Source organism: Thunnus maccoyii, chromosome 15, assembly GCF_910596095.1.
Source record: "Thunnus maccoyii chromosome 15, fThuMac1.1, whole genome shotgun sequence".
Classification (NCBI taxonomy): domain Eukaryota; kingdom Metazoa; phylum Chordata; class Actinopteri; order Scombriformes; family Scombridae; genus Thunnus; species Thunnus maccoyii.
In genome coordinates this window covers 382107-392106 of record NC_056547.1, presented here as the reverse complement: position 1 = coordinate 392106, position 10000 = coordinate 382107, and the positions used below count along the sequence as shown (strand labels likewise).

At 42.8% G+C, this 10000-nt stretch overlaps 1 protein-coding gene across 1 annotated transcript in view; it reads right to left on the bottom strand.

Moving 5' to 3' along the window:
* Positions 1–313: 313 nt before the first annotated feature.
* Positions 314–10000, bottom strand: part of LOC121912586 (cortexin-2-like) — a 17532-nt gene continuing 7845 nt past the window's right edge. The window contains exon 2 of the mRNA XM_042434810.1: positions 314–1113. Within this exon, the coding sequence (XP_042290744.1) occupies positions 739–996 (258 nt within the window). The 5' untranslated portion in view covers positions 997–1113 and the 3' untranslated portion in view covers positions 314–738. The remainder of the gene's footprint in view (positions 1114–10000) is intronic.

The window sequence follows — 10000 nt, the reverse complement described above, 5'->3', positions numbered from 1 at the left end:
TGTATTTTGCATTCAGCAAGACAAACGCAGCAGCTACTTTCACCGTTTTACAGGCCGACGTCGACTCTAATGAGCTCTTTGTGTTTCTCCGAATGTTGAACGAAGTTGGAAACCGATGACGCATTTTAAAGTTGCTATTCCAACCAGAGCGACGTGATTGGCTGCTTCACAGTATTAAGTTGATTCACTGCAAATCGTTGGGTTAAAATCCACATTATGTCACCGGTGGAGCTGAAAGAACTAATCGATTCATCATTTAGTAAGTCGTCAGAAAGTTAATCTTTTTCTGGAATAATGTTAATAAGATATTTGAAGACGTCAGCTTGGTCTTCACTGTGTTGGACGTCACAGTTTTCTGACATTTAATAGAACAAACAATCCATTGTTAGAGAAAATAATGGTTAGTTGCAGCCCTGAGTCAAGTCTTAAGTTGTCAAATGAATGATTCGGGTCTTCTGGTTACAGGTAGAGCTGAAATATTAGAGTTTTATTTGGATGCTAAAACCTTAAAAACGATATTCTTAGAGCTCAGGTAGACACACGTCTGACACACAGTAAACAAACTCTCAATCTGTCATTTTGGATTTTGTTTCGGACTAATTTCCCGTCGTAGCGTTTACTAGTCTGGTTTCTCTCTGCGGGGAAATGTGCGCTTGTGTTTGTGCTTCGGTTCGTCAGCGTGATCGTCGCCTCAGTTTAACTGTTTACTGTCGGGGTTGCTGCCTCTCAGGCTGCCTGTCAGGAAATCCGGTAGTCGAACGTGTCCTTCTCCATGTAGTCCGTCCAGGTGGAGGACGGCATGCTGCGGTACGGGTCCAGAAGGATCCGGAAACAGCGGACAATCAGCAGGCCCAGGAAGATGAAGAGGATGAGGACGAAGACGAAGGCCGCCCTCTGCTCGAGGGTGAGGAAGGAGGCGGACGCCGAGGAGGACGAGGAGGAGGACAAGTCTGATTCAGAAGCGGAGAAGGTGCTGCTGTAGAGGTCGTCGGTCATGTTGGGATGGAGAATGATTGGTTGGTTCAGATGATCTTCTTCTTCTTCTGTCCAATAAGAAACAGTCTGCAGGTGAACATCGTCCTTGTAGAAGAAGAGAGTCAGAGAGGAGAAGGCCTGCAAGAAAACAGACAGCAGAAAAACATCATGTATTAAGGACACGTATTCATTAAAAAGTACCAAAAATAATCAATAATAGATAATAAATTGGCCCTCAGATGGAGCCCTGAGGGACACCGTCGACTGTCGACCTGTGGACGAGGAGCTGCACCAACATCCTGATAATTTATCTGTTTTAACAATAGTGGGGATAAAAATATACATTTTGTCAATAAAATCTAAAATCGTCATCCTCTGGAGAGCAAGAATGGGATCAGGATCAAATATTCTGAGACATCTTGTTTAAAATTTGTAAATTGTGGCTTCATGTTGTCACGAGAGTCAAAATATCACAGCAACCTGCCCGATATCATTCAGGATATGTGTGTTGTCTTCATAAATCAGTTGCTGTTTTATAAGTAAATATCTCCAAACTCTTTCTAACTTCAGTGTTTTCTCTTTGTTGTCCTGGTGCCAGCAGTCTGTGGGTGGGACTGTGGGTGTCATTTGTTTTTAAACAGATCCTTCTGGAAAGAAGCTTCATTTGCTTCCCACATGCAGATTAAAGCCAAATTCGACTGGCTTCAAATGTTCACTGGCTTTTTATTTTTTTATTTTTCAGTCTGTGTCCAAAACCTGAAAATACATTTAGGTGAAGTTTGGTGGAAGGAGCCTTCACATGCATCAAAAACTAAACAGTAAAAATGACAATTTGTTTGGGGTCTTATGTGCCACATAACCTCTTGTGAACATTGATTTCCTGTGTTTCATTTTGTGTGTAGATTAAACAAGCAAGATATAACATGTTAATCAGTGAACTTTAGAGGTGTTGGCAGGTGGATTGTGTTACCTTTGGACAGAGCCAGGCTAGCTGTTTCCCTCTGTTTCCATTCTTTATGCTAAGCTAAGCTAATCAGCTGCTAGCTGTAGCTTCATATTTATAAGAGAGAAATATCAACCTGACGAAAGAAAGCAAACAATTATATTTCCCAAAATGTCAAACTTTTCCTTTAAGAAATAACACATTTAATAGCTGCTTTCAATCGAACACAGACACCGACACGCCCTTCCAGCTGCTGTCAATCAAATACCGACACGCCCCTCCAGCTGCTGTCAATCAAACACCGACACGCCCTTCCAGCTGCTGTCAATCAAACACAGACACCTACACGCCCTTCCGGCTGCTGTCAATCAAACACAGACACCTACACACCCTTCCAGCTGCTGTCAATCAAACACCGACACGCCCTTCCAGCTGCTGTCAATCAAACACCGACACGCCCCTCCAGCTGCTGTCAATCAAACACAGACACCTACACACCCTTCCAGCTGCTGTCAATCAAACACCGACACGCCCTTCCAGCTGCTGTCAATCAAACACCGACACGCCCCTCCAGCTGCTGTCAATCAAACACAGACACCTACACGCCCTTCCAGCTCCTGTCAATCAAACACAGACACCTACACGCCCTTCCAGCTCCTGTCAATCAAACACAGACACCTACACACCCTTCCAGCTGCTGTCAATCAAACACAGACACCTACACGCCCTTCCAGCTCCTGTCAATCAAACACAAACACCTACACGCCCTTCCAGCTGCTGTCAATCAAACACAGACACCGAAACAAAAGTAGCATTTCTGATATTTTTCCCAAAGACTGTTTTTAATTATAATAATACAAAACTATTAACTGTACATTTTAAAAACATGTTGACATTATGGGATAATTAAATGTGATTTCAGTTCTCAGGATGCAAAGTTCTATCTGAAAGCCACCTGATCAAGAAAACCCCATTTAAAATGTGACAGGATTTTGATTAAAGATGCCTTTTATTTTGACAGATAAATGAGAACTTTACTGTACATCAGTGTTGTTAATTAGAATATGAAAACTTTGAACCTCAGTATCTAAAAAACAGAATCTGATCATTCAGAAATGACCTTTAGTTGCTGCTTCTTCTGATCAGAACTCGATGTTTGATATGAGAACTGATGTTATGTCTCTTTACATGCTGATCACTTTTAACGAGTCGACTGCAGGACGTCTGTGGAGGATTTGCTGAGTCGGCACATTTAAACCGTCTCCTCCCACCCTGTTTAATATTTCACTGCCCCTCTGCTCAAATATTTTTTATGCAGTTCAGCCTCACTTTCTGTAGTTCTGCAGCAAACAGACTTCAGATTTTTAACATTCAGCTCACTCGTTTGTGTCCGGCCTGGAGAGAAATTAATCCCTTAAAACTGCTGTTATTATTTACAGATTAATTGGAGGCCATTTTGAGCTGATTCATCGTTGTAGAGAGGAAACACACACACACACACACACCTGAACACACACACACTCTCTTCTTTATAATGCAGGAAATAAAATCCCAGAGTCCCTCCAGGCTGCTGCTGGTGCAGCCTCTGAAAATGTGTGAGAACCCAAAAAAGTAATTAGATTTGATGGAAAACAGCAGGCTGACCTCAGAGGTGTCACTCTCACTATGAGAAGTCAACACAGCGTACCGGACCGAAGCCTTTGAAGAGACATCTCCATAAAATCAAAGAAATGTAAAAAGTTTCTCTGAGAAGTTATGAACTCAGCGGGGGGGGGGGGTCAGAGAACGTCACTGTGCTCACTTCTTCTTCTTCTTCTTCTTCTTCTTCTCACCCTGTTTCAAAGTGTAAAATAAACACTTGAAGGTGTTTCTGCTGCAATTTAACCGTGTAATGAAGAGCAGTTCAGTGAAGTTAAAGGGGCAATCCACTGATTTTACACATAATGGAAACTGTTTTATTACGTCTCTGGAGAAGCTCTGTGAGGTCGATTGAAAGGAAATTAATCTGCAACTATTTTGAGAACTGATTAATCCTTTTAGTCATCTTTCAAACAAAAAACAAAAATCTGCTGGTTCCAGATTCTCAAATGTGAAGATTTGCTGCTTTTCTTATATGCAGCGATAGAAGAAGTATTGAGATATTTGACTTAATGATCCCTTCCAGACATGTTTTAGGATGTATATAAAATACTTTGACTAATGATTTGTGTCTGGTACGTTTTTTCCACACGAAAAAGTTAAATTACCACATTAAAATATGCAAAGTTTTCCTGCTGGACACCAGATGTCTCCTCCTAACAGTCCGTCCTCAGTGATTGTGCACTGGAGGCTTCAAGTTTCCACATTTCACACTTTGTGTCAGCTGAATATTGGACTATGATTGGCTCCAAACTATTAGTGATGTCACAAATCAAAGGCCCCGCCCCCTTAAAAATCTGATTTTTAATGAGCTCAGAGAAACTTTCCTCCTTCAGCAGAATGAAAACAAACTCTGCAAGAAGAAGAAGAAGAAGAAGAAGAAGAAGAAGGAGAAGAAGAAGAAGACGGGACTTTAGCTGACACCGAGGGTGTGGATTAGGTTTGGTGGACTTGCTCTCTATCTCACTTTCATCGTTCATCACATTAAGAGCCTGACTCTGCACAGTGTTTACTATATTGAATGGGCAAGAATAATAAAGAATAATAAAGAGATTTTTTACATTTTATGTTTTGATATATATCTGAGACTAAAATTATTATTTAAAATCATCATGATAGGAAATAAATGTGTAATAACCTGAAGGTAACGTGCTGTAATAATTAAGGGGACACTTGAATCACACATCAGATGTTGATTAACGAATTATTCAACTTGAATAAAATCTTTACTGATGTACATTGTATAATTTGTTGAGAACTAAATGACGTAACAACAGTCAGTGGAAACCAGTAACATCAACCCAGTGAGAGCACAGCTGATGTGACTCAGTTGTGTGTTTGGCCCCCGAGAGCCTGTATTCACTCCCGACAACGTCTGGCCGTCTCCAGACTCTTTCACGCCTGTCACATGTGCTCAGTGTGAACCTGCTGTCATCTGCTGAGAGAACGGGGCACCAGTGGTGGACCTGCCAGTTCTGGTGTTCTCTGGTGAATGCCAATCAAGCCGCACGGTTCTGGGCTGTGAGCACAGGTCCCACTAGAGGACATCGGGGCCCTCATGCCGTCTGTTTCTGACGGTTTGGCCAGAAACCAGCAGCCTGCTGGAGGTCATTTTGTTGGACTCGAGAGTGCTCCTCCTGCTCCTCCTGCTCCTCCTCACATAAAGGAGCAGATACTGGTCTACCACCCTGTCCAGCTCTCCTCGTGTAACAGCCGCTCTCCTGGTATCTCCCCCTGAGACTGCTGGGAGATTACTCAAAGATGCTTTGCATAAGTTAAAAGGATCATTAAAAACAATTTAATAAATAAATATAAAATAATAATTAAAATAATAATGAATCAGTTCTAAAAAGGTGAGTTTTAACTGTATTAGCAAATTTTAGCATGCTAACATGCTAAACCAACACAGTAAACATGGTAAACTTTAACATGCTAGCATTATCGCTATGAGCATGTTAGCATGCTGATGTTAGTATTTAGCTCAAGTACAACCTCACAGAGCTGCTAGCATGTTAGCTGCGGACTGTTTAGAGCGTGAGTCCTTTCAGCAAATACCCGAACACAACAGGAAGTTGAAGGTTTTCCTGTTCACTTCAATACAGCCAGAGTTGATCTCAGCAGCATCTAGTGGACGTTAAGAGGAACTGCAGCTGACACTTTCACTGTCACCTCGTTTATTTGGACGCTGTGTTTCTTTTGTTAACGCCCCCCCCCGACGCTGACTCTGATTGGCTGCATTTTTATTTATTTATTCTTCCTAATCTGGACAGTCGTGATAAAACCTCTCCAGGTTGATAAATGGTGCAATTACATCAGGTGCAGTGTCGCCATGGTGACGGCTGCCAACTTCCATAGCCTAATCAGTCCGGGCTGTGAGAGCCTGGCAACCATGGCAACCGCAGCACGCGCTGTGGTCACTGGGGCCTCATCACACACACACACACACACACACACACACACACACACTGACATAACTCCCTAAACTCTTCATCTCAACCCTAAAACCATCATCTTCAAACTGCCCGTTGAAGGTCTGTCCCAGTGACATCACTGGTTACTCTGGTTACGCAGCCGTCGGCTCGTCAGTTTCCTTTAATGGTGAATTATAAACAGGATAATTATATGTGCAGCACATTCACTTCATCTTTTACCTTTAAGAACATGTTTTAATACAACAGGAAGCTACTTTTTTCTTCTTTTTGAGAGTTTTTGAAGCTGATTGAGGCTCCAAACTGGAAGTGACGTGATTTACTTTACTGGTTTTTGGTTTGGGTTTTTTGTGCAGATGTATGTTCTATTTTTATTGTTTTATGTGCATGTTTACGTCTTTGTGTCTGTTTTTAATCTTTAAAATTTCCAAACGCTGCGTCTGATTATTCAACACACGAAGAACGAAGGATTTACACATCAAACCTGAACTGGACCAGCTGATCCCCGAGGTTAGCACGCTAGCTAGGAGGAGGAAGAGGAGGAGGAGGAGGAGGAAGAGGAGGAGGAGAGGAGGAGGAGGAGGAAGAGGAGGAGGAGGAGGAGGAGGAAGAGGAGGAGGAGAGAGGAAGAGGAGGAGGAGGAGGAGGAGGAGGAAGAGGAGGAGGAGGAGGAAGAGGAGGTGGAGAGGAGGAGGAGGAGGAAGAGGAGGAGGAGAGAGGAAGAGGAGGAGGAGGAGGAGGAGGAGGAAGAGGAGGAGGAGGAGGAAGAGGACGAGGAGAGAGGAAGAGGAAGAGGAGGAAGAGGAGGAGGAGAGAGGAAGAGGAGGAGGAAGAGGAGGGAGGAGGAGAAGGAGAGGAATAGAGGAAGAGGAGAAAGAGCAGGAGGAAGAGGAGGGAGGAGGAGAGGGAGAGGAAGAGGAGGAGGAAGAGGAAGAGGATGTTGTAGTGAAAAGTGAACAAAAACAAGCTTCCATGTTGTTTTGGTTTGTTAAATGTTTAACGAGGAACGTTTTCCTTTCATTTCTGTTTCACAATAAAAGCCTTTCATATGAAAAGCCTTCCAGCATCTGAGAGCTTTTAATGTGAAAAGCCTTCCAGCATCTGAGAGCTTTTAATGTGAAAAGCCTTCCAGCATCTGAGGGCTTTTAATGTGAAACATCAGTTATTATTAATGTTGTTATAGTTTGAATTTGAGCGTTCAGACCAGACAGAAACATGAATCATCGTCTTCATGAATCTGTTTCTAAATGTTCCTCGTTGTTTAAAGTTTCTGAGGTTTTATTTTTCTTGTTTTCTTCTTCCTGACAGATATTTGACTAAATTATTCATATTTTCCTTTTGGTGTTTTTACTCACAAATACAAGATAAAAACTCACAGAAGGAAAAAATTTGAAAGCAACAAAAAAAAAAAAAGAAAAGAAAAGAAACAGCCGGAGGCCGAATCAGACTACAGAGGCCCCTGAACCCTCCTCAGAGGCCCCTGAACCCTCCTCGGGGGCCCCTGAACCCTCCTCGGGGGCCCCAAACACATTCAAGTCATTTTACAGAAGTTGATGAGAAGTTGTTCACACGTTCGGTTCAGTCAGTGACGGCAGGAAACATCAAACCTTTAAATAGCTGCAGGTTGATTAACAGCTGCTGAAACACATCTGGATTATTCATGACATCAACACTCTGCAGGTGTTGATGTCAGCTGAGATTTTAAACGTGTGTTAAACACCGTAAAGCCGTTTACGGCAGACTCGATATGGTTCATTTCTTTCACATCCAGCAGGTACAGAGAATGTAAAAGCTTCAAATCTATTAAACTTCAAAGACATGAAACCTTTCAGGCTGAAATATATAACACTGACCAAACAATGACATTAAGAGATAAACCGTCAGTAACTGATGTTTAGTTTCCATCAGAAAGCAGCAGTGAACATTATTATCATTCATGTGGAGTCGTGTTTCTGTCCAATATTCTCTCTCTTCTAGCTGTTTTTGCTCTCTACCAACTCCTGAGGGAAATATATCGATGGTCAAAGCGCAAAACCTCCTATCTGCAGAATGTTCTGATTGGCAGATTTCACTTTGGATGATGAGAACAAGGAAGGTTTTGCTCATATTCAGTCTGTCTGCAGGATAATCAAGATAATCAAGATAATCCCGCCCTTCGTCGTGACAGAAAAGTCTCACAACAAAACAAAAACACAACGCAGAGTCCCTGGATGTGTAGAGAGGCTACAGCACGAATCCCTGAACATTCATCTCCAGAGGACGAGGAAGCAAATACACTGAATTTAAGGAATTCTGACCCTTGTATACTACAATGTAGTAACTATTACATTTACTACATCTTTTCACCTGAAAACAAACTTAATTTTATTTTTTATTTAATTTTAATTATTAACTCAATTTAGAGCATCGTTTTGTGGAACCTCTTCCAACTTGCACCAAGTGCAAAAGCTCCTATCTGCACTTTGTGAGGCATTAATATCTATATCACATAATATAATAATATAGTCCAAAAACAGTGTTTTATGTGCTGAGTGTCCTTAACAAATAGCATTCTGCAAGAAAACAAGTTTTTTTTTAGTTTTCTCAAAAGTGCATTTTTCAGATCGGAGGTTTTGTTCTTCGGCCATCGACATCTGGCTCTTTAGCTGCTAAATGCTCCACTATGTTCACCAGCTAGTCTACAGCTAACTGTTAGCAGGTAGTGTACAGCTAACTGTGAGCAGGTAGTCTACAGCTAACTGTGAGCAGGTAGTCTACAGCTAACTGTGAGCAGGTAGTGTACAGCTAACTGTGAGCAGGTAGTCTACAGCTAACTGTGAGCAGGTAGCGTACAGCTAACTGTGAGCAGGTAGCGTACAGCTAACTGTGAGCAGGTAGTCTACAGCTAACTGTTAGCAGGTAGCGTACAGCTAACTGTGAGCAGGTAGCGTACAGCTAACTGTGAGCAGGTTGTCTACAGCTAACTGTGAGCAGGTAGTCTACAGCTAACTGTGAGCAGGTAGTCTACCGCTAACTGTGAGCAGGTAGTCTACAGCTAACTGTGAGCAGGTAGTCTACCGCTAACTGTGAGCAGGTAGTCTACAGCTAACTGTGAGCAGGTAGTCTACCGCTAACTGTGAGCAGGTAGTCTACAGCTAACTGTGAGCAGGTAGTCTACAGCTAATTGTGAGCAGGTAGTTTACAGCTAACTGTGAGCAGGTAGTCTACAGCTAACTGTGAGCAGGTAGTCTACAGCTAACTGTGAGCAGGTAGTCTACAGCTAACTGTGAGCAGCTAGTTTACAGCTAACTGTGAGCAGGTAGTCTACAGCTAACTGTGAGCAGGCAGTCTACAGCTAACTGTGAGCAGGTTGTCTACAGCTAACTGTGAGCAGGTAGTCTACAGCTAACTGTGAGCCGGTAGTGTACAGCTAACTGTGAGCAGGTAGTCTACAGCTAACTGTGAGCAGGTAGTCTACAGCTAACTGTGAGCAGCTAGTTTACAGCTAACTGTGAGCAGGTAGTCTACAGCTAACTGTGAGCAGCTAGTCTACAGCTAACTGTGAGCAGGTAGTGTACAGCTAACTGTGAGCAGCTAGTTTACAGCTAACTGTGAGCAGCTAGTTTACAGCTAACTGTGAGCAGGTAGTCTACAGCTAACTGTGAGCCGGTAGTGTACAGCTAACTGTGAGCAGCTAGTTTACAGCTAACTGTGAGCAGGTAGTCTACAGCTAACTGTGAGCCGGTAGTGTACAGCTAATTGTGAGCAGCTAGTTTACAGCTAACTGTGAGCAGGTAGTCTACAGCTAACTGTGAGCAGGCAGTCTACAGCTAACTGTGAGCAGGTAGTCTACAGCTAACTGTTAGCAGGTAGTCTACAGCTAACTGTGAGCAGGTAGCGTACAGCTAACTGTGAGCAGGTAGTCTACAGCTAACTGTGAGCAGGTCGTCTATAGCTAACTGTGAGCAGGTCGTCTACAGCTAACTGTGAGCAGGTAGTCTACAGCTAACTGTGAGCAGGTAGTCTACAGCTAACT